This window comes from Pseudochaenichthys georgianus, chromosome 17 (genome assembly GCF_902827115.2).
Source record: "Pseudochaenichthys georgianus chromosome 17, fPseGeo1.2, whole genome shotgun sequence".
In the NCBI taxonomy this organism is placed as follows: domain Eukaryota; kingdom Metazoa; phylum Chordata; class Actinopteri; order Perciformes; family Channichthyidae; genus Pseudochaenichthys; species Pseudochaenichthys georgianus.
Window position 1 is genome coordinate 7,574,276 of NC_047519.1, and position 25,204 is coordinate 7,599,479.

Consider the following 25,204-nt stretch of genomic DNA (forward strand, 5'->3'; position numbering starts at 1 on the left):
TGAAATCAAAGCAAAGCATTTGAGTAATAGAGTCTCTTGGTTCCTTTTTTAAAGGTGACCGGTTTGAGCCAGTTTGGGAGGCTCACTAAATAGCTCAACTTGTTCTAGTGCTCCCTCACTCTAATGCCGACGCGGAGAGGGTTGCCACCAACACCTACAACAAAAAACACACACACACACACACACACACACACACACACACCACACACACACACACACACACTACACACACAACACACACACACACACACACAACACACACACACACACATAACACACACACACACACCTGGGATAACACACACACAGACACACACCACACCACACACACACACCACATCGCCCGATTAATCGTTCTTTCGAAATAATCCTTTCCCCCCAGCACCTACCCATATAGGACAGGTAAGGGTTTCAACATTTTCCAGGATTTCAATACTTTGATTGAATACATTAATCAGTTCTTTACACATGGTGCTCTTTTTAGATTTCAGGAACTACTACCTCTCCATGGGCCGGAGGAACAGGACAAGGTGTGTGAGGAGTTCCTGGAATATCAGCTGTTTTGGGGGAGTATGTCCTCAATCAAGTGCAAGGTAAGAAATATTTTGGCACCACATGACATGCACATAATCAATTGAAATCAAAAGCAAAGCATTGAGTAATAGAGTCTCTTGGTTCCTTTTTTTAAAGGTGACCGGGTTTGAGCCAGTTTGGGAGGCTCCACTAAAATAGCTCAACTTGTTCTAGTGCTCCCCTCACTCTAATGCCGACGCGGAGAGGGTTGCCACCAACACCTACAACAAAAAACACACACACACACACACACAACACACACACACACACACACACAACACACACACACACACACACACACACACACACACACACACACACACACCACACACACACACACACACACACACACACACAAACACACACACACACACACACACACACACACACACACACACACACACACACACACACACACACACACACCTGCTTGTAGTGTGTGAGGGCCCAGACGAGGCGGAAGGTTACATGTTGAGGGGGAGAAGACGAGACGACTTGCTGACAGCAAGCGTTTCTGTCTAGTGAAGAAGTAGAGCACCTTCATCACGCCCTGGATGGCCTGCAGTTGTCAGAGATAGAAATGGCATTGCATACATAGCAAAGGAACCTGATTATCAGCACTGATGCTGTCACATTGTTTTTATCAAGGCTGCATTCAAATAGTTTAAAAGTCTCCTTAAATGCACGGTTCAAGTTTCAAGGCTTTTTATTGTCCTTCGTACATAGCTACAGCTAGCTAGCATTGTTGCAAATCATTACAGACTGCTCATTTAACCTATTTAAATTAACAGTGGCCTCCTTTCCACACTAGTATTGTATTTATAGTATAGTATTATTCCACAAATAAAGTCAAGACCTCCTCAAAAGTTACGGTTTATTTCATTTTAAGGATGAGCACCAAGCAACATCTCCAGGTGCTCCTTTGAGAACCAGGGCAAACAAGTGATGTGCACCCCTGTAGCTGCGTTCACCTGAGCAACTGAAGTTGTGGTTGGTTGTGCCACTTTGATTGGCTAACATGGCGATCGTTGAGTGTGAGACGGGGGATACTGATCCACATTCAACTTCATGCACTCAAAATAGCTGATCTAAGTACAGAAGTACGCAAATGGAGACACAGCACTAGTCCACTAGTACGTGTATGCATCCTACGGAGTAGTTTTACTGTTAGCAGGTATATTTTGCTAGAAAGAAAAAAGGTTCCTAAATGAATCTGATTTCAACAAGTTATGTGGATTATAGGTCATCTTGTCATGGTTCTTTGAAAGAGACATTGCTGTTGAGTTTTTCAAATATATAGAGTACGCATTTGAGTATACTATATACTAGTGAGGCACTTTGGTGTGTAGGCTTAAGACTCACCGTCATTGTGCAGGATCTGTTCCAGGACTTCACCAAATCTGCAGCTCTCTGATCCTGCCAGCTGATGAAGTTGTGGAAAGGAATTCCCGTTCTCCTGTGAAAGTGAAAGTGAAAGGAACATGTGTTTTACAGCAGTTGTCCTTTAAAAGTGAAACCGGCTTTATTGGATGTAATTGGATGTATCATGATTATTCACCGGTCCCATGTTGTGAAAGTGGCTCTTTGAGTGGAGATGCCCAGGGCCTCTATTTGACGCATGTGGACTCCTGCATCTACATGAGCAGAGCAAAACAATCATTAAAAGAGTTGCGCTGGGGAATAGGGAATAGGAACTGACGCACAGGGATTATTGTGTGCTTTCTAAGAACAGAGACAAGTACACCCTGTACATAAATAGGTTGGGTGAATTGGGTAAATAAATGGTGAAGTGTTCTGGGTTTAATACATTCCTGAACAATGCCTAATAATTACTTCAGTCAGCTCTTCAACTTTGGAAAAACCGGCCAGCTTAAAGCGTCTGGTTGGTTGTGAGCAGCCTTTCACATTTCAATATGTAATCTTGTACACTGTGATCCATTCAATTAAAGGACAGGATACCCTTATTAAGGATGTTATTTATTGCAGGGAGGCTTATTTGATTGTATTGAACAGTAGCCATGTCGGTTGGACTCGAGGAACCGGCAATTCAGTGAATGTTTGCCAGCCTTTCGCTTTATTTGCTCTCTTTGGAAAAAAAATACTACATATAGCTGAGACTACCAGCATACCAGAGGACGTGAGAGTGGTAGTGTTTACACATTTTTAAATGTTGTTTTATTTAGTCTTGTTTTATTAACTTCTATATAAATTAAGTTCAGTTGATATGACGTGTTATTATTAATCATCAATTGATTGGAAGGGGAGGGGTAGTATTTTCTTTTGTCTGTGAAGCACTTCATGTTACATTTTGTTTATGAAAAGCGCTCTATAAATAACGTTTCATTCATTTAACATGTATTTGGTTAGCAACATATTTACCAAATACGTATTGCAGATATTAACATGTAAAATGAATCACATCCAGTCTATCTCCTTAGTATGTGTAGCAACAGGACATTGAAACTGTACCTTGCACAGCTCCCTTGACCACAGTGATAAACCCTTCCCATATTGCTTCTGGGTCCATTTCCACATGTCCTACCTCTGGATACAAGGGAACCACCTGAATCCACAATCGGAACAAAAAATATTCGGTTTAAAACGCTTTGTTGTATTAGTGAATAATATAAACAAAGTAAAAAAAAATTGAAATACAAAAATCAAGAAACATAAATAGAATGAGTATAAAAGTACAAAAATAAATGTCAAAATACTATTAAAGATGTACAATATATCTGAATAAGTAGTACTTTTGTGCATACATGTAGAAAACTGAAGGACTTTGCAAAGGAAACATATAGATCAGCCTTATTATAATCTAGTACAAGTGTGTGTATGTGTTGAATGTAGAGACTGATGCAATGAAACATAATAGAAAGTAAATGAAAAAAAATCAACTAACATAAATAAAGATCACAAGACAACTACACACAAAATATAAGAAATCTTACATTTCCATTGTTTACATATGTATCTGAATTCAAATGAAAGAGCTGTGCAGTTTTTATAAGTAGTTTTGTGTAGAATGCTTAAAATTGTACAAAGAATGTGCGAAGGTTAACAGACTTAAGTATAAATAATATGTACAGATAAATATATCCTTATAAACATGTAATGTATCCATGATAACATATTAGCAAAGAAAACAGAAAGTCCAGCACCAAAATAATCTAGGTCTGTGTTCAAGACATGTAAAGCGAGAAATAGATACATACCATGGTGGAGCATGACCCTCGGATTTCTGCCTCCTTGTCATAGACATGACATCTGATCGAAGTAGTCCCGACATCCACAGACAAAATGAAACTCTCCTTAGTAAAACAGTTCCTGTGGCTCCCCATGGTGAACACTCTTTCCTGCTTGTCCTCAAACCATTCCACCACCCCTCCATGGTCAGCTCGCACTGGCCCTGTCTACAGCCTGGGAGCTGACTTGGGGAGGCTGTAACCCGAACTTCGGACCGCAGTTATTCGAATTCCAGTTCTACCTGTTTGAGACCAGTTTCAATGTAATAAGTGTCCTGTCTAAAACCACCACAGAGACACAATCAGGGCTAAAATATTAGTTATAAAAGAGTCTAATATTAGTTATAAAAGAGTAATTACAATGCTACTGTGTGAGTTGTACAAACACATCGATAATACACAACATGTACAAAATAAATGCTCTTACAAGTTATTCTGCAAGTCAAAGTAATACTCAGTCAGTCTGTGTAATGTAGGCAGAACCGGCGGCAGACGTACGTCTCTGGGCGGGCATTTGATTTACCAGGGCGGGCACATTTGTAAACGCTGTGCTAACTTGGGCTAGCACGCAGGCAAACTGGAGAGGTGAGTAAGGTTGAGCAATGGAGAGAGAGAGAGAGAGAGAGAGAGAGAGAGAGGAGAGAGAGAGAGAGAGAGAGAGAGAGAGAGAGAGAGAGAGAGAGGCAGAGAGAGATGGCAGAGAGCATGTGCAGCGGTCTGCTTTGCGCACAGAGCAGGAGGTTTGTGACAGAGCCGGCTTGAGAGTCAATTTCTCTTCAAAATATAATTGATTGCCAGCCTCCCTTGTCTCTGGCTGGCTTGCTAGCTCGTTGGTAACGTAACTGATGTCTTCTAATGTGCCTGCATCTGGCGCTGAGTTGCCATACTCCTTTCATGAACCACTTCCTGATATCCATTGTTGCCGATAAATAGAAATGATAATAGCCAAACTAACCTAGCAAGAGTAACTGACAGGCTGCTGTGCCGCAATCTCACTCAAAACCCCACACGACTCAACCCAGCGAAAAACCAGTCTCGCGCGCAGCCTTTCATTCAGAATTTCATAGCAAAATAAAAAAATGATATTAAACTAATCTTTCAACATAGTTTAAACACAAAATAAATATTAGGACAAAGCCCTACAAATAACAACAATAAACATAATGAGTGGCGGCTCCAGAGTATTTTTGTTGGGTAATCTATGGTAGGGCTAACCCATACAGTGGTGGGGCTCAAGTCAGTATTTGCAATGTAATTACATACACACTCCGTTTAGATTATTTCCCTGTCTCAATCCAAATTGAACTGTATGAAATAAAAAGGCACATTTGTCTTGTAGTAAATAAAAAGGGCGACCTGGAGCCAATCCTGCAATTTCCCCACAGGTGAAAGAGTTGACATGCTGAAAACCCAACCCCTGCATGGGGGTCTGAGGGGATCGACATCGATTCTTGATTTCTATCAACACGTAATGTTGTATCGATGTATATAGAGATGTACTCATAGACTGTATAAAGGATGTACTACAGCAGGGGTGCCCAACCTTTTTTGAACCGAGAGCTACTTTTAAAGTTGCCAGTCTGCCGAGATCTACCAGTCCAAATAGAGAGGCATAGCCATTACTGACAGCCTACTGCCAGGTAAATACACACTTCTACTTGTATACAACTGACATTTGTACAATAATACTTCATAAAATACTGCAGATCCTTATCTCACCTCTTTCTAATCTACACACATACAAGTATTTAACTGAAGTTACACAACAGTGTTGTTGATACCGAGTTGGAGTTTATTCACACGTCACATACTACAGTGGGTAATGTTTTCAAGAAACATTGAACAGTGCTGCCACATATGACACAGGAAAAATGAAAAGACTCTGAATCCTTTCTTTGCCATTATATAAAAATAGTGTTGCTACAAAAGTATAAATTAGGCTTACTAATAAGACAACTCAGATCTGAAGCTACTCAGGAATCTGCTGCCAAAGTGCAATAAAAGAGACAAAATTAATAGAATCAAACCCTTTTTTGTAGCATTTTAGGTTGATTATAAAAGAAATGCCTTTTTAAAATAGGATGCAAGCAACACTAGTTTCTTAACCTGAATTGATAATAGACTATAATCAATTTAAGTTTGCATTCTTATACCATTTTGTACAATAACTATAATGAATAAGTTCAAACAAACTAAACTTACAGCTGATTAATAACGGTATCTAACGTGAGTTTTTATTATATCAAAAACCTGTTGAATGCTACTGTTATTTTTACTGTCCCCCAAAGCGCGTCGTCAGCCTCCAGGAAAGCTTCTTTCACAACTTCGCCGTCTTTGAAAGACTTCATGTGTTTCGCAAGAACGTGACTGACACGATTAGATGCTATGGTAGCAGCCTTGCTCTTGTTGTTGGGCCTGGTGAAAATGGACTGCTGTGCATTTAGCTGTCCTCTCAGGCCCCTCCCCTTTTGGAGCGTAGGGCAGAATTAGGAGGGAATTCTGTCTCGTAGCGTTTGTGCACTGTTTTGAAATGCCGCTCCTAAATTACCCTTCTTCGATAAAGCCACGCTCGCATTGCAGATGAGACAGATGGACTTTGAATTGGAATAGATACAAAAATAATCATCCTCCCACTCGGAGTGAAATTATATATTTTGGGCTTTTTTTGCTTCTGCCATAATTGCGGTCTTGTGTGTGTGCGGACTGTCACTCCTGTTGACACCATAGACATATAAAGAGTAGACGCCGCATTGGCTGCTGGGCGCAAGAAATACGGCCGCCATCTTGGACCGGTCCACCCTACAGACATTCTACCCATAGACAGCAGAGGTTTCAAGCTGCCAGAGCACTGTGCAGCATATTGCTGTGCAAATCGGCGGACGATTGCGAACAGGGGTCGGGGGGATTACTTTTCACAAGTAAGATTCAACATTATAATTGGTTGTATTTTGTAAATAGAATATTATTGTACTGTATTGATGTCCGCCAGCGAAATCGTAGCCAGCAAACATTATGTTCATGGCCAACTGAGACTTTATAAATCGCTGCTGTAACAAGTGAATTCCCCGTTGTGGGATGAATAAAGTAAAATCTAATCTAATCTATCTAGGAAGAAGAAGGAAGAAAATAAGCTTGACCTCCTTCTTAAAATGTTTTTGTGTTGACTCTCAAATCTCCCGTTTTTATTTTGAAGGTTTCCCAAAGACAAAGATATGAGAAAGAAGTGGGAAGTTGCTTTGAGGAGGGAAGGGTTCACTGCAAGCGAGTCATCCGTGATTTGCAGTGAGCATTTTAAGCAGGACGAGTTTGACAATAGTAGGTGTATCATCATAAGGTTATTAGCATTCAGAAATGTAAATATTCTATTATCAATAACAGGGCTGTGGTGTGTGTGTGTGTGTGTGTGTGTGTGTGTGTGTGTGTGTGTGTGTGTGTGTGTGGTGTGTGTGTGTGAAGAGCTGACAGTTGAATCCAGTGACTGACAGAACCTCAAACTTAGAGCCAGCCTCCTTACTTGTTTGTGTCAAAAGAGATTCATATAAAAAGCAAAAGAAAAGCATTCCAGCACACAGTGAGCGGCTGGATTATATTATCAGTCCTTCCTCGTTCTTTATTTCTTTCACCCTCATCATATTTCGTTCCTCTTCCAGGTTCGTCAGGCGGCAGCTAAAGGCAACTGCTGCTTTGGAACAATCGACACCTGGCTGCTGTTCAAACTCACCAAAGGTGTGTGCGGCGTGTGAAGTGCAGCACATATGAATGTTGTGTTTTGACATTTCTCATAAGAACAGTACAGTCAGTCATCTATAATTTGTGGATTGTATTTCCATTGAACCTAGAACAGGACGTTAAATCTCAACTGAATGTTCTTTGTTCCAAATCCTATTGCATCACTGATTGTCTAACATTTTGTATTGAACTCCTGTGGGAAAGGAGGGGTTGCCAGGACGACCAGGCTAAATATGGATGTGTTTCACTCATGTTGGATGACATGGCCATCAGAAAACATGTGCAATATAATCCACATAAACCAGTCAATGTCTGCTTTGTCGACATGGGTGATGGAAAACAATGAGACCGCTGCTGCTACTGAGGCTCTTGTGTTCATGGTGGTTGGCCTACAAGGACATTTGGAAGGCTCCCATTGCATATTACCTGACGAAGTCTTTGTCACCTGAAACACAAAGGGTCCTAATCTAAATCTAAAATCTAATCTAATCTATCTAGGAAGAAGAAGGAAGAAAATAAGCTTGACCCTCCTTCTTAAAATGTTTTTGTGTTGACTCAAATAACCGGTTTTTTATTTTGAAGGTTTCCCAAAGACAAAGATATGAGAAAGAGGTTCTCAGTCATGCTTTGGAGGAGCCGCATGCACGGGGCCATTTGGGTGTCATGAGCAACTTTGTGTAAATATGGTTTGGGCGGTGGTGGTGTCATGTCTTGTGTTTAACTTGAACATTTACAATTTTTTATATAGATGTAGAAGTACATTTTCATTTTTTATGACAGATATTCATTTTTACTGATATATAAACTTCTGTCTATGTATAATGTCTTATTGTTCTTAATTTTTCAACTTATTAAAATAGCTGAGTATAGGCCTACCACAATATGCTTCTCTATCATATATAGACCATTAGTGTTTTTTTTATGTGTGTGTGTGTATATTATATATCGTGTGTCTTTTGCAAAATACCTATCATACATAACATAGGCTATCAAATACCAGAATATTCTATTGCTGTTAAGCCTACTATGAATATTAAAATACGCCGAATCATGTGTCCAGTATCATGCCTACTATATGTACGTTTTCAGAAACCCCCCCCCCGTGAAAATCAGTTTTGTATTCAGCGAGTTATGAGTGATAAATGCGCTGACACTTCATTGCGCCTGCCAGACAGATTACACTGAGTGGAGCGGGTGACCGGTCCAAGTTGGCGGCCCCACGGCTCGTCAGCGCCAATAGGCAGCAGCGGTCGATGCGGCGTCTACTCTTTATATGTCTATGGTTGCGTCATATGTCTATGGTGCGGCGTCTACTCTTTATATGTCTATGGTGCAACCATAGACATATGGTGTCAACCATAGACATATAAAGAGTAGACGCCGCATCGACCGCTGCTGCCTATTGGCGCTGACGAGCCGTGGGGCCGCCATCTTGGACCGGTCACCCGCTCCACTCAGTGTAATCTGTCTGGCAGGCGCAATGAAGTGTCAGCGCATTTTATCAATCATAACTCGCTGAATACAAAACTGATTTTCACGGGGGGGGGGTTTCTGCAAACGTCATATGTAGGCATGATACTGGACACATGATTCGGCGTATTTTAATATTCATAGTAGGCTTAACAGCAATAGAATATTCTGGTATTTGATAGCCTATGTTATGTATGATAGGTATTTTGCAAAAGACACACGATATAATATATACACACACATAAAAAAACACTAATGGTCTATATATGATAGAGAAGCATATTGTGTAGGCCTATACTCAGCTATTTTAATAAGTTGAAAAATGAAGAAACAATAATACATTATACATAGACAGAAGTTATATATCAGTAAAAATGAATATCTATGTCATAAAAAATGAAAATGTACTTCTACATCTATATAAAAAATGTAAATGTTCAAGTTAAACACAAGAACATTACACCACCCCGCCCAAACCATATTTACACAAAGTTGCTCATGACACCCGAATGCCCCGTGCATGCGGCTCCTCCAAAGCATGACTGAGAACCTCTTTCTCATATCTTTGTCTTTGGGAAACCTTCAAAATAAAAACGGGAGATTTGAGAGTCAACACAAAAACATTTTAAGAAGGAGGTCAAGCTTATTTCTTCCTTCTTCTTCCTAGATAGATTAGATTAGATTTTAGATTTAGATTAGGACCCTTTGTGTTTCAGGTGACAAAGACTTCGTCAGGTAATATGCAATGGGAGCCTTCCAATGTCCTTGTAGGCCAACCACCATGAACACAAGAGCCTCAGTAGCAGCATCGGTCTCATTGTTTCCATCACCCATGTCGACAAAAGCAGACATTGACTGGTTATGTGGATTATATTGCACATGTTTTCTGATGGCCATGTCATCCAACATGAGTGAAACACATCCATATTTAGCCTGGTCGTCCTGGTAACCCCTCCTTTCCCACAGGAGTTCAATACAAAATGTTAGACAATCAGTGATGCAATAGGATTTGGAACAAAGAACATTCAGTTGAGGATTTAACGTCCTGTTCTAGGTTCAATGGAAATACAATCCACAAATTATAGATGACTGACTGTACTTTCTTATGAGAAATGTCAAAACACAACATTCATATGTGCTGCACTTCACACGCCGCACCCACCTTTGGTGAGTTTGAACAGCAGCCAGGTGTCGATTGTTCCAAAGCAGCAGTTGCCTTTAGCTGCCGCCTGACGAACCTGGAAGAGGAACGAAATATGATGAGGGGGTGAAAGAAATAAAGAACGAGGAAGGACTGATAATATAATCCAGCCGCTCCCTGTGTGCTGGAATGCTTTTCTTTTGCTTTTTATATGAATCTCTTTTGACACAAACAAGTAAGGAGGCTGGCTCTAATTTGATGTTCTGTCAGTCACTGGATTCAACTGTCAGCTCTCACACACACACACACACACACACACACACACACACACACACACACACACACACACACACACACACACACACACACACACACACACACACACACACACACACACACACACACACACACACACACCCACACACCACACACACGTTATTGATAATAGAATATTTACATTTCTGAATGCTAATAGCCTTATGATGATACACCTACTATTGTCAAACTCGTCCTGCTTAAAATGCTCACTGCAAATCACGGATGACTCGCTTGCAGTGAACCCTTCCCTCCTCAAAGCAACTTCCCACTTCTTTCTCATATCTTTGTCTTTGGGAAACCTTCAAAATAAAAACGGGAGATTTGAGAGTCAACACAAAAACATTTTAAGAAGGAGGTCAAGCTTATTTTCTTCCTTCTTCTTCCTAGATAGATTAGATTAGATTTTACTTTATTCATCCCACAACGGGGAAATTCACTTGTTACAGCAGCGATTTATAAAGTCTCAGTTGGCCATGAACATAATGTTTGCTGGCTACGATTTCGCTGGCGGACATCAATACAGTACAATAATATTCTATTTACAAAATACAACCAATTATAATGTTGAATCTTACTTGTGAAAAGTAATCCCCCGACCCCTGTTCGCAATCGTCCGCCGATTTGCACAGCAATATGCTGCACAGTGCTCTGGCATCTTGAAACCTCTGCTGTCTATGGGTAGAATGTCTGTAGGGTGACCGGTCCAAGATGGCGGCCGTATTTCTTGCGCCCCAGCAGCCAATGCGGCGTCTACTCTTTATATGTCTATGGTTGACACGGTCAGCGAAATACTGCCCACTGCCCACCAGCCACGCCCCGACACATGGGGTCACGCCGGCCAATCACAACGCTTTGATGCGTTCAAGTGCATTATTCTAGCACAGGAAGATTATGTTATAGGACATTAACGATAAAAAAAGAATATTGTTGTTCTATTTTTAGACACATCTCGCGATCGACTGGGAATCTCCCCGCGATCGACTGGTTGGGCACCCCTGTACTACAGCAAAAGTATTCTCCGTCGGGACTTACTGCAACAACACCACGCCGTTATCTTGATTCTGATTGGCCAGAAGACATTATCAAAGTTGTTCTATTGAGAAGACGATCACTACGTGACAAAACCTTCAAAACCGTTTCTAGCCTTCGGTATTTCCTGACAAGTGACTGCTGAAATCAATCTTACTAACTGCTGTCTGTGCAATTTACTCCGCGCGAGTTGGCAGACTTTATTTTGCTTACTTTAACATCATTTTTCATGGTGGGGCTAAGCCATTTATTGGTATGGCTGTAGTAGCCTACCCCAGTATACCCTGGCGCCGCGACTGAACATAATAATATAACAATTAAAATGTTGTATTCAGCCCTGATTAAAACAGTGGGCCCAAATCCTGGATAGGCGGGCCCATGACGCCGGGTCTGAATGTAGGGTCATGTCATGTGGAGAGCTGAAACACATCACCGCTGATGAAGCAGTCAACCCTGTCACGTTTAGGTGCTAACGTAACTAAGCTAGCTTTAAGAAAAGATACATTTGAGCGGTTACCTGCTTCGAAAACACTTCCAACTAGGTTTTCTCTCTGCTAACATCTTTCCCCTGCTGCTACCCAATAGTTCCCAAATGTGTGCAGTGCTCACAGCAGTGATGCCCAAACACTGGAGAATATCTGGCGGCGGGGGAGATTCTGTTAATTGTTGTTGTGCATACGCCAAATGAAATGAAATACTTACAGGCATCCGTCAGTCAATAGTTAGCGCATGCGCAGTGCGAGAGTAGTCGCATGGGGTGTTTTTAGCTCAACACACACGTGCATTCACCGGAGGAACGACTGAAAGACTGCTAGCTGTACCAGTTTCTGATTGTCTGCTGTTGTAACACTAAATATGGTAAAAAATCTAAAGTTAGAATTACGTTAATTTACATGTATTCTAAAGGGGCTACTAAGTGCACTGAATTAATGTTTCCGCTTTGCGTTATTTTAGGTTATTTGCTGCAAGCTAACAGTTGGCTAGCTGCTGATAATCACCTGAGTTGTACTAGCTGTTTCGAGCAGATACATTACAACTGCACAGCCTGTTTAAATGGAAAGCAACAAGTTAGCTGTCCCTCACCATATGTGAAGACATTTTGTAATAATATATTCAAATGGAGGAAGTTCATACGTTTTTTTGCATTTGTAAAAATGCTGCTGCCATTGACGCAAGATAATAAAACACACATACAAATAATGTGAATAACTGTTTCAGTTGCAATGCCATCTGTGTGTGGGTGAACAGGGTTCTTACTGATTTGAAATATATGTATTTGTTTCTTTTCCAGGCTACTAGACGTAGTACAAGAAAGAGCCAAGCTGGCACAAGTGAAGTTGTAGAAGAAGAGGACAATGTTACAACTGGCAAGTCATTTATTTAATAAACATGTGGAAGATTACATTTAGCTGTCTTTTTTGACATAATAACAATACCTTTAAATCATACAATAGTTGTTGCAGAAGGACAGACTGAGATCGTCTCTTCAAGCAAACAAATAGTCGTAACAGAAGATGCTCCCATGGAGAACCAAGATGAACAAGGTACTGCAAACGCATCTCACATGATGTTTGTTTGTATCTGTGAGCTGTACCAATAACAAACTGCGTGTTTAGATTCCCAGATGGACGCCGTCATTGAAGTAAAAGGAAGTACTTCTACTGTGGATATATCATGGGATGAGAAGTCTACGGGGGTAGTTGCTGATGCAGAAAAGAGAACCAGCGATCAGATCATGGACAGCGGTAAGATGTTTCCAAGAATCATAGTTACTATTGCAAACATTTTTGTTTTCTAGAAAATGAATTTCAAACATTACTCATTAATATTACAGATGTATTTTAATTCGTCATGCTTTGAATATCACAGATGCTCTTAGTTTGTGGCCTTATCTATATCAAACCTTAAGCATTTGACTCATCCCACATATATACAAGGCACAAAGTAATACACAAAAACATCAGTATCACAAATGAGGTGTCCACATAAAAAATGCACATATGCAAATATAAATATCTACAGATTATTGTAGAAAAGGGTTTTTTTCCCTCTTCTTCCAGCATTTTCCACATAATTGGCTCATTTGTATGTTTCCCATGTGAAAGGTCATCACAGTTTTTATGCATCATCCATCTTTAAAAATTAATATAACTAAACGAAACATTGCTCTTTTTACATTAAATAGTATGTTTTTGTCATTGGAAACCCTGAGTAGCAAAACAATGGGCATTTGCCATCTTTGAACTTAGGTCCAATCGTTTTTGCCTTGTCAACAAACTATCATTCATATCAGTTAACCGATTATATTACTGCGTATATTACATATATTCCTACGAGCCTCCCACATAACACATTGTATGTCCTCACTATAGCCAATTTGGCAGCATATACTTTAGTATTTGAGCTTCAAACACGAGATGGAAAACAACATTCCTTTTACCATCAGGTGAATGGCTAACTTTACTTTTCCCCCAAGGACACCTGGCCTCCAATTGGTTGAGGGATTTTGACAGGATTGTTGCACAAAAGTTTCGAGCGCGAACAGAATAAATCTGAGAGCAGAACAAATCTGTAAGCAGCAATATATCTGAGTGCAAGCGTACAGTTTGAGCAGAAGCAGAGCAAATCTGAGTGCAAGCAGGCACTATTTGAGTGCGAGGACAGGGTTTGAGGGAAATAAATACGTAAAGTATGCTCTCAAATTTAAATACCACGCTCTTGAATAAAGATAGGGAATAACCCCCATGTGTTCCATCAGTAGTCGCCATCGTTGAAAAGCAACTCCGATATTGACTCTGGTTTGAATTCTCCTCGTTTCCACCTTGTTTTTGTTCCTAATTTGCTCCGTTACATTATTTCTTTTACCACCAGTAGACGATGTTGAACCTAACTCTGCCATGGTGAAAGTGGCCGCCTGTTGTACTTTTTACAGTATTACGGCTTCCACAGGTGACATTTTTTTATGGATTTTTTGTCAAAGTACTTAAGATATTCATTGCTATCGGGATGTTAAGAGCATTCCATGGAATATAACAAAAAGTGTATCTCAAGCCGGTTTCTGAAACTTACCTACCCCACCTTTAAGTTGAAGGTGTTGTGTATTCTCTGTTTAAATATTCTGTAACGTCCAAAAGTTGGCACTCGGTTTTTCAGTTTTAAAATGATACTCCTCCTCAAAATCGATCTTTAGTGAGAAGCACTTATTCTTTTTCACTGTTTATATCAAATCCCTTCTGTTTTTTACAGAAACAAAAAGCGAGATCGCCCCTTCGGCTGAGGCAGTCGTCTCCACAGAGGATACCCCCAGTGAGAGTACAGATGTGAAGCAGGAATCTGAAGGTATTGCAAATAAAATGACGTCACGTAAATGTCTGAGTTCTGAGCGGTGCCAGTAACCCAGCTTCTCTTCAGAATGTCAGATGGACATTGTTGCTGGAAGCACAGCTGCAGTATCTGTGGCCTGGGAGAAGAAGAGCGACGGGGGAGAGAGCGACGGAGCTAAAAAGGAAACCAACAGAGCAGAACCGACTGTTGCAAAGACTCCAGGTAAGGATACTTATAAGAGTTATGGAGTGGTCTTTTTTCTGTTTTTTGTTCTCTTCTGTCCTAATAACAAATCCCAAACAAAATTCCCAAATGTTTCAAAGCAGTCTGTGGTTCCAGATTACGTGCAATAGGGATGAGTCTCCTCCTTGTGGTGCTATTACAACACATTAAATGTTAAAACGAACATTCATTATTAAAAATGTTACTGTACAATAGGTACTTTTGTAACTCCTGCATCCTGGTCACTCACAACATTCTCTGCATTATTTATAAATATTTATTTATTTTCCTCACATGTATGAGCCATCATCTCATTAAATATGCACATATTGTAATACATTTCAGGAACACAATTCTGAACATTGGATAAAGTCAGGTTCAAATTTCTTGTTTCATTTTGTAGTCGTATTAGAATCTAAAATGTTTACAGAATGGATTTTGGATATCTCTTTGTATCACTCCATAAATCAGAAAATACTGTCAACAGCCCTAAAATATCCATTTTCACCATGTTTTTAGGTATACAATGTTGTATACTTCAGGCTATGAATGATATATGAACAAACCCTTCTGTAAAAACCTTCAGAATATTGATAGGAATATGTTGTTGGTTTTTGTGAATGTTTTTTTCGCTGTTCTTTTGCCATTTTGAGATTTTAAATTTCCAGCGAAAGCTAAACCAAGAAGTGTTTTAGCACACCACGTGACGCATCTGAACGAATCACGTTGTCAGAAATTGACACCAGCCAATGAGATTTAGTTTTTTGTTTTAAGACCCCTTTGTACTTTCACAATTGGTTGCTGATACAAAGGAAATGACCATATTTGGATCAGATGAGATTGTGCAGGAGAGACGGAGCTTTCCAACGATACCTCTGATAAATACATACCCACGATAAATACATTTTTTAAGCTTGTAAAGGGAAGACGACAGCTCTCACTCGCCACTAGGGGGTGCAACAACTAATCGACGTAATCGATTAAAATCGATTACCAAATTAGTTGGCAACTAATTCAGTCGTCGATTCGTTGGTGACGTCATCACATGTGTTCTACACCCCGTTAAGCTCCAACGTTATCGCTCTTTTTTATCGGTACAGGAGACATTTAAAACATGTCATATGTATTATTGCTACATAAACATTATATCGCAGTCTTAGTGTCGCCAACTCCGTTTCTAATATGCAATATGACTACAAAATGCGTCTATAATGTATTTTCGATCTTCCCATTTCAGACGAGAGCTCTCCCCCCCCGGCCTGCTTCGGAGGGGGCGGGGCAGTTTACACACACGCAGCTGCTACACGCAGCAACACACACACACAGGGAGGAGATGGCGGAGAGAACGCGCTCCGAGGTGTGGTTAAACTATACCCGTCTCCATGTGGACAATGCTCGTTACAAAGAGTGCAATAAGAGTTTAGCATGTCAGGGCGGTAACACGAGCAATGTGTCTAAACATTTAGCAAAAGTGCTCCAGATCCAGACGGAGGAATGCACCGGGTTCCACTGTCTTTCTAGCAGCTCTGTAGCCCATCCACGAGGAACGTTTCCACGTCAGGTGTTCTGTATGCTAGCAGCAACACACGGAGTTAACTACATTATACAAACATGGGTTAATGACTAGAGGTAACTGAGTTATTTATTTTGTTAAAGTTTCAGCTATTCTGTTTACAGTTCTGTCATCAGATTATTTAATATTTGTTAAAACATTGTTGTTTCTTTTGATGTGAAATATTATGCATTTAATTTAAAAAAAAAGCGACTTTAGTTTTGTTCACAATTTGTTTAGTTAGTTTACCTTATTTCTTGTCAAAAGAACCGTTAATACTATCGTTAAAAGTACCGGATCGATAAGCAGTATCGATATAAGTAGTAGTACAGTTAAAACCTTAACGATCCGAATAATCGATTCATCGTTTCATTAATCGATTATCAAATTAGTCGTTTGTTGCAGCCCTACTCGCCACTCTGCTGTTCCTCAGTGCCGCTCCCCCTCCCTCCGCTGACATTATGAATGTAAGCGTATAGTAATCATAGACAACACGGCAGGGTCTGTTAGTTTGTTTTCATCTGATTTCAAATAAACAAAGTCTTGGCTTTCAGAATATTAATCTTGTCTCTGCAAATTCAGAAGATAAATACAACTTTGAAGCTTCGGCATAATTACAAGCGAAGAACGGAGTAACTTGACGTCACAGCAGGCATAACAACAGCTGGTGTTTCTCGTGAGTGTTTTCCCCGGGAAACAAACACAATACACAGAAATGCAAAATTACACAAACACACGCGTATACAGTATACACACACACACACGCGAGCTTCCCCTCCAAACGAAAATATCTTCCCTCCGGAGTATTTTGATCATTTGCTAATAACCAATCAGATCGATGGATTCCAGAGAAGAGGAAACTTTGAAGGACTCTTTCTCAAAATGAGGACTCAGTGACAGTCATTATATAATGTGACATATTTCCTTAATATTTGGAGTACAACAACAATCCTGATATCATTAGAAAGCTAGGAATCTCCTCTTTCCAGCAGGGTATACGACTCAAAATGTGTCTTCGTGTCAATGACTGATTTCGATAGAGCAGAGGCCTGTACTACGAAGCTGGTTCAACCTAACCTGGATATGTTTGAGTTAGCCGGTTGGCCTAATCCAAAACATACGCGCTCTCGCTAAACGGTCCTACGACGCTGGTTATCAAGTGGATCGCTCAAGCCAGCCGTGTCCTACCTAGTTAGGTGCGCGTTCACATGAAAGGGGTGGTATTTGGAGCATTCGACCAATCACAAACATGGACAAGTGTACTGACAGCGCAGCGTCATACTTCCTGAATGAAAAGTCAACTATAATATTAGATATGAAGAAGTTAAACTTTAAACATCCATGACTTAAACACTTTATCCAGGATAAAAGCCACAGAGCTGAACCTGCAAGGTGAACACAGCTGGGAACAGAACACGTGTTTGAATGCGTACATTAACAGGTTTATGATATCACTGCCCCGTCTAAAACACGATCTGACTTTCATTACATTTGTCTCGAGTGTTTCGTCAACTTAATGTGTTGCTTAAAATAATACTTCTGCATACAGCATGTGACGCTGTGAGTGTTGCACGGCCAGATACGGCTCAGCTGACTCAGATAAGGAGATATATGATTATATGACATTATGAAGTGATATGCCGCGGACTGTACTTAATGTTACTCTGATCCGGTTACTTATGTTGTGGCAGATATTTAAGTAAGCTTTCTTAACGCTAATGTTATAATAGTCAGATTGCTCTGAAGATGGAGGTGATATTCTATTAATGTTCACGTTCACACAGTCAGTGATGTTTGCCTTTAAGATCTTTACACCTAGACAAGTCATTTTGATCAATTAATCAATTTGCTTAAAATAGATCACCATTGAACGTGCACAATTGACTCACTGTGAATGTTTGAGTAAAATATGTCCATAAGTTCTTGAGCTGCATTTACCTGATCTTTCTGAAATCAGTTTAAGACAAATATTTATGAAGTAGATGGCTAATTTCCTGAATTATATAAGTGTGTATGATCAACGTGTGAACTGTCGGGTGATGAAGTTGTCCTACATTTTCCATGTGTTCCAGTGAAAGGGAAGCGGAAGGCCAGCCCGACAGTAGACGTGTCCCCGCCAAAGAAAGCTAAGCTCATCAACGATGGTAAGAAGTGATTAACAATATAAGACTTCATTCTGAAAGGTTCCTGAATTCTTTCCTTCACACATTCCACCGTCTTATTTGTTGCAGGTTTTTGTCTCTATGTTGGCAACCTGAACAATTCCAAAACATTTGAGGAAATCAAAGATTCGTTAGCAAACTACTTCATGACACAATGCGTCCTGGTTCAAGCCATCAGATTAGACCGGTCCAGGTGAGAATCCTGCTTCTACTCCTCACAGAATTATTAGTGCTGCTACGAAAACTACTGACTTAACTAACAAATTATGTTTTTCTCTTGTAGGAAATATGCATTCGTAGATTTGGCCTCAGAGATGGACTTGTTGAAAGGCTTCATGTTAAATGGACATTTGATGAATGAGCTGCCCATGAAGGTTGCCAAAGCAAAAGTCAAAAGTGAAGACAAGGTGAAGCCAAAACTATCCTTTGAGGAAAAAAGAGGTAACGAGAAAATGTAGTTATTTAATTCTATGTTGTTTACCTTTTCTCCTAGTGGTGCAGCAGTAGTGTTCATTTGAACCACTAGAGGGCAGTCATTGTTGAGTTTATAAAACTTATGTTCATATGAGTATGGTTATTTTTCAATAACCAAAATAATGGATTTGTGGGGGCTTTATACAGGAATGTAAAACACCATAAGGTCCACGGAGGTTGTTAAATATGAAATGTCTAACTTGAGGGCTGTTCTGTGTTTAGCGGCCAAAGATAGCAGATGTTTGTTTCTGAAGAATATCCCGTACGAAGCGACAACAGAAGACATTCTGAAAGTCTTCAAATTGGGAACCTGTGTTCGTTTTCCTGGTGGAGCAGAGACCCCAAAAACAGGGTAAGAGTTTAAAAAGAAATGCTCTAAGGTTCACTTTCTAGGTACACAAAACCTAATTGATATATTTAGTAATGTGATTGTGATGATAATGATTTGTAATCTGTACTGAATAAATAGTTTTTTCATTCTTCAACAGCATTGCCTATGTGGAGTTCCCAAACAAAGCTATGGCCAGGAAAGTGCTGCAGCAAAAACAAGGAGCCAAGATGAGTGACCGTGTTCTGATTGTGGAAAAAGTCCGAGAAAAGAAAGGGCAAGTCACCAAAACTGAAGAGAAGAAAGACGACACTAAAGGTAGATCACTGGATGTTTGGAAATGTACTCTTAATAACTGAGGTGACTTTTTTTTTTTTTTGGTCATTTAAAAGTACTGCACCTCCTACGAAAACAGCACAAACATGGCTAGAAGTGGAGAGAACTGAAACATTTATTGTGTGCAGTTATTGGTAAAATGCCTAAAAAATTCAACTTTTGGGGATTTCATTCCTTTCCCCTAAAATGCGAGAAAACGTAATCTCTAAATATTCAACTTTTTTGCCAAGTGCCCCAAAGTTTTATAAATATCGGGGAGTTTTACAGTGTCATCACCATGTAACACTCCTGCTTCTATTGGCTACCTCTCCAACCCATTGTACGGGATAGGCTAAGGGGCTCGGACATCTCTAAGCGATTGACCAAGAAATATACATATGAACCTGAGGAGAGAATAATAGGGTCCCTTTAAACACACTTTTGTTGTCTCTTCTGTGTGTGAATGGCCTGCAGCTCAGCTGAAGTTTCACTCATTTACTGAAACCGTTCATGATTTCCATCTCCGTCAGGAACACATAATTGCATTTATTTTAAGGGAGCAGACGGTTTTACTTTGTGTGACTTTTGAAATAGAGCATGAAGTGGTTTTATGAAGTGAAATATCACTATTTTAAGCAAAGTTTTACGTTTTCTGACAGAAGCATTTGCACATTATAAATCAGGCTGTCATTTTTGTTTTTAGAATTCCTGGCTATGATAAATTGCGTTATTTTCGCCCTAAAATCTGAAAAGAAAACATGCCTTTCACACACCTGCAGGCCATTTTTTGGGTTCAGAGCAGTAATAGCGTTAGACTTTTTCGTTGTCCGTCATTTTGACGGACAGGATCGTAACATTTCCGTCATAATCCATTATTATCCGTCGTTTTATTTTTCATGTTTTAATGATGAGATGAGACCTATTTAATATTTATGTTTGGGTACTGAGCAGCAAATGTTCATTCATGTTTTAATGATTCATACAGAACTTTTAAGGGCATGGAGAAAAAAAAGATGAACAGAGTGTGGTCACTTTTCATGTCAACACGAACATGAATGATTTATTTTTTCCTGCACTGACGCACAGCAGAGGGGGCAGAGGCCGCTAAAACACCACGACCATTGTGCCTAAACAGGCAAATATGAACAATGCCATCGTTTTAAATGAGACAATTACAATCAAAATATGAAAAAAAACAAGAACAACTCAATTGACCTGCTGTCGCCTAGCCTGAACGCTGATTTCTGCATCGCGTGCACCCTCGGACAAATCCGTTACTCATCTTAGCTTCTCTACAGATGTCGCAGAACATTTTGCCATCTTCCCTCCTCAGCCACTTAAACTCTTGCTCCCACTGAACCCGGTACTCCCGCTTGAACTCCTTGCCACTTGCTTGCCCCTCTGCCGCTGGTCAGTTAGTCTTACTGGCTTGTCCTTCATCCTCCACCGCATCAATCCCTCTTTTCACACCTCGTTTATCCACACCATCACAATTACTGGGTTTATTAAAAAAGCTTCGGACGATCAGCTGCCGTGACATTTTGCGATTGCTAAAGCCGGTTAAACAACGAGGTCAAAAACAAGACTAGACAATAGCTACTTAATATGCACACACTCGCCACCTACTGGACAGGGGTGTGAATGACTAAATAATAGTTAGACTACAGTAGAGTACAGTAGATCGCCCTCAGTCTACCTGGCCACTAAGGATGTAATATAATGTGGGCCGCTGGTGGACTTGTTGGCGCTGTTCCGAGTTGTGTTCTAATCCGTCAAAATGACGGACTGCTTTCAGATTTTTCCGTCATTGTTAGAAAAAATCCGTCATTGGCGGAAAATATTCGGTTAACGCGACCTCTGGTTCAGAGGTTCAACTATGTTTGTTGCTGCCTTTTTAACATCTCAATATCCATCAACAAAATCTGGATTTGGCAATTTGACCTGGTGACAAATGATCTATTTTCTTTCTCACAGCTGCAGCTCATCCAAATAAAACCTTATTTGTGAGCAATCTGCCTTTCAATGTGCAAGAAAAAAACCTCAAGAAAATGTTTGCGAAAGCCATTAGTATCAACCTGCCTAAAAGCCAAGGCAAACCAAAAAGGTAAGTACATGTTCACTTCACCTTTCAAATAAAGAAAGCATTTGCCTGTTCTCAAGAACATCTGTAATCCTCTGCAGGTTTGCGTTTGTTGAGTTTGCATCCGCGGCACACGCGGAGAAGGCCCTGCAGTCATCCCAGAAATTGACAATTTCCAAAAGGGAGATCAAAGTACAATTTTGCGACAAGAAAGAAGGGTCTGCACAGGCTAAATGTATGTGGGATTGTTTATGTTCTATTATCCATGTAGTTACTGCAAATCATACATTGGAAGTGTTTCCAAAGCCACAATGTGTTTTTCCCCCATTTAGACTCATTAAAAACTTTGATCGTCATGGGCCTCGCTGAGAAGACGACTGCCGAGACTCTTAAAAGTGCCTTTGAAGGAGCTTCAAGTGCAAGAGTCACTGTAGATAAAGAGACGGGAGTTTCAAAAAAGTGGGTAGCCTCACGTTTTTTTGTCATCATTTTAACATGTTTTTTCGATTATTCTGGAAGTCCGATTTACACTGACTTGTGTCAATTGAAATGTTTTTCAGTTTTGGCTTTGTAGAGTTTGAGAGTGAAGACCACTGCAAAGCTGGTAAAGAAACCATGGAGGACTGTGAGATCGATGGCAGCAAAGTGACGGTGACTTATGCAAAGGTCCAGGCTGCGAAAGGTCTGACACTCCCCTCCAAGCCCCCCCAGGCACCTGGTGAGAAGTCTGCCGGTCAGGCAGGCAAACACAAACGTGGGAAAGGAAAAAAGAAAGGTAATGTTTGAGTTCAACTGGCGTGTATCAAGGTCTCATTGTAGTTGTATGCTCATAAGAAGAATTTGAGAAGAAAAAATATCTAATTAGTGTTATTTTTTTATAGTAACACTGGATTTAGTGGCTACTGATAACGTCAAAGGGGACTAGTCGACAAACATGCAATGAATGATCCGTAGTTCCCCTCATTTGCAGAGCATCTTTTTACGCGTTGTTTTTTTGTATAGTAACTCTTTTGTTTTTGGCTAAATCTCTGCTTTCAACCTCAACTCAAACACACGTTATGCCTTCTATCCAGAACCAAGTAGCAACCAAGTTAGTCCTGTTCCAGCTAGTCCTGGGATATTTCTATGTTCTGGAAAAATGGGAAACATTCTGGGCTAATGTATCCGTGTTTACTGAGCAGCATACTTTTTGTGTTTGGTTGTTTAGTTTGTAAAAGGTTATTTCCTCGGCGCATCTGTAACATCTTTTTGTGGACATATGAAGTATGACATCATGGTGGGAAAAACCCGGTATTCACAAGATTAGAAAGCCCTGATAGAGACATATTTGCAATTTACATTTCACAGCTACAGAGCCAGATAATTGCCTGGGCGGTTAGTTGGAGGACACCAAAAACGAAGCTAAAAGAATATTGGAATAACATTCAAACACAACTTTATATATGTTAATGTTGCTGTGTCTTCTATGTTTAAATAAGCAAGTGGCCAACAATTAGGCCTAAAAATGATTTTAAAGGTCCCATGTCGTGCTTTTCCGGTTATTACCCGTCCCCTTGTGTTATGAAGGTTTGTCTGCATGTAAACGTGTCAAACCCTCAAAGTGCACCCTGTAGCGAGTAAAACTCTAATGCAGAAAACCTGTCTGTGCTGCCCCAGAACGCCTTGTTGGAGATTTCTCTTTTTCCATTGTTTACTTCTTGGGTATAGTGACGTATTTCGGGTATAGTGACGTAATGTAACGTCCGCGGAGCCGGTACGTTTGGACCAATCCGCGGACTTCCTCACACACACACACACACACTCCACACTCAGGCGAGGCACGCTCTGCGAGGAGCGGGACACTGTGAGCTGGCTCACTGGTGTGGGGTCGGCGAGACACCGCGGAACTCAGCCTGGGCATACACACAAACTCCCAGCCAGGCTGCGGGTGTGTGTGTGTTTCGGGCTGGGTTTCGCTGTGTCTCGCTGTCTCGCAGACGACCACTGGGCTCACGGGGGGGGGGGAGCTCCAACAAGCCGTGTAGGACAGAGAGTGAATACACACTATACAGAGATGCTGTGAGAAACCAATGTGAGTTTGGAAAATTACAATGTAAATCTATTCTAGTCGACCTCAACAATGGAGTTATGATCAGTAGAAATGACCATGACATGGGACCTTTAATAAATGCATTGCACCTTCTTTTTTGGCAGCTTCTTTTAGAAAATATTTGTACTGTCCTTGCATATGACGCTTTGAAATACTCAGCTGTTTTTACATTGCATTTAGCTGACGCTTTTATCCAAAGCGACTTACAATAAGTGCATTCGACCAAGAAGATACAAACTTGAAGAAAACAGAATCATATAAGTTTCAGAGAGCCAAAACATTTCAAGTGCTACTCAACTGGTTTTAGATAAGCCAGTCCTTTGTTAGTATAAAGCTGTTGCTTGCTCATGTTGTTCATTGTCATTAGAGGGCTAGTTTTTTGTGCAACTTTAATTTACTGTCTTATATTGATTATTGACTGGTTTAGCTTGATGTTTCTTGTGTAAATAAAACATTTTTTCTGCCTTGGTTCTCCTTCAGGTAAAAAATCTGGAGCTGTCGCGCCACAGGATGCTGTTAAAGAAGTTGAAAATAAAGGCTAACTGGTCTGGGAAAAGTTAAACCGAAATGAATCTAAAAACTGTCCAGTTCTTTTGATTATGTAAGGTTGTGAAAATGTAATGAGCATTGTTAGTCCTACCTGTTTTTAAGACACGTAACACCTTGTAGATGATCATATATTTGACTTTAAACCTTCCACTTTATAACTTTTATGAACAGATGTTAAAAAAAACTCCTTATCAAATGTTGTTGTTAAAAGATTAATTGTGAAGATAAACTATATTTGAATCCCCCACCAGCTGTGTATTTGAGTTTGTTGTAACATCTGTAGTGAAGAACCAAAAGGTTATGCAAGGACTAAAATCTCAGCCAAGTCACTGAAAACTTCTCAGCCACTGACCTGAAATAACTCCTAGCTAAACATGCCAGATCCTCCCGCTAATAACTAAATGAAGCAGTATTCCCCCTTTTATTTATTTTTTGCAAGGTTTTCTTTTATTAAAGAATGACTCGTGTAAGATAGCAGGGATGACACGTAAAGGGGTTCACCCGCGTCCGCCGCACGAACTGAGCCTCAGTACATGAGGGGCCGTCACCCTTTCCCCCCTCTTGCACACGTCGCCACACTTCGATTTATTACAACTTGTAGCAA

At 40.3% G+C, this 25,204-nt stretch overlaps 2 protein-coding genes across 3 annotated transcripts in view; one reads left to right on the plus strand and one right to left on the minus strand.

Annotated features, from left to right (window-relative positions):
- Positions 1-12,196, minus strand: part of gk5 (glycerol kinase 5) — a 34,013-nt gene extending 21,817 nt beyond the window's left edge. The window contains 7 exon segments of the mRNA XM_034105199.2: positions 1,000-1,050; positions 1,052-1,132; positions 1,936-2,029; positions 2,132-2,207; positions 3,043-3,136; positions 3,789-4,060; positions 12,023-12,196. Of these exon segments, the coding sequence (XP_033961090.1) occupies positions 1,000-1,050; positions 1,052-1,132; positions 1,936-2,029; positions 2,132-2,207; positions 3,043-3,136; positions 3,789-3,914 (522 nt within the window). The 5' untranslated portion in view covers positions 3,915-4,060; positions 12,023-12,196.
- On the plus strand, positions 11,421-24,845 carry LOC117462853 (nucleolin-like). Of its 2 annotated transcripts, none has more exons than XM_071206331.1 (16): positions 11,421-11,625; positions 12,797-12,872; positions 12,960-13,049; positions 13,122-13,250; positions 14,752-14,844; positions 14,917-15,051; positions 18,676-18,747; positions 18,835-18,958; positions 19,049-19,206; positions 19,462-19,591; positions 19,728-19,885; positions 21,857-21,986; positions 22,064-22,197; positions 22,295-22,421; positions 22,523-22,737; positions 24,532-24,845. In XM_071206331.1, the coding sequence occupies exons 3-16, from the start codon at positions 13,028-13,030 to the stop codon at positions 24,591-24,593; spliced, it is 1,689 nt and encodes a 562-aa protein (XP_071062432.1). In that variant the 5' UTR covers positions 11,421-11,625; positions 12,797-12,872; positions 12,960-13,027; the 3' UTR covers positions 24,594-24,845. The 2 variants fall into 2 exon arrangements, with proteins under 2 accessions (XP_071062432.1, XP_033961089.1); XM_034105198.2 differs by lacking the exon at positions 11,421-11,625 and adding an exon at positions 12,260-12,363.
- Positions 24,846-25,204: the final 359 nt, after the last annotated feature.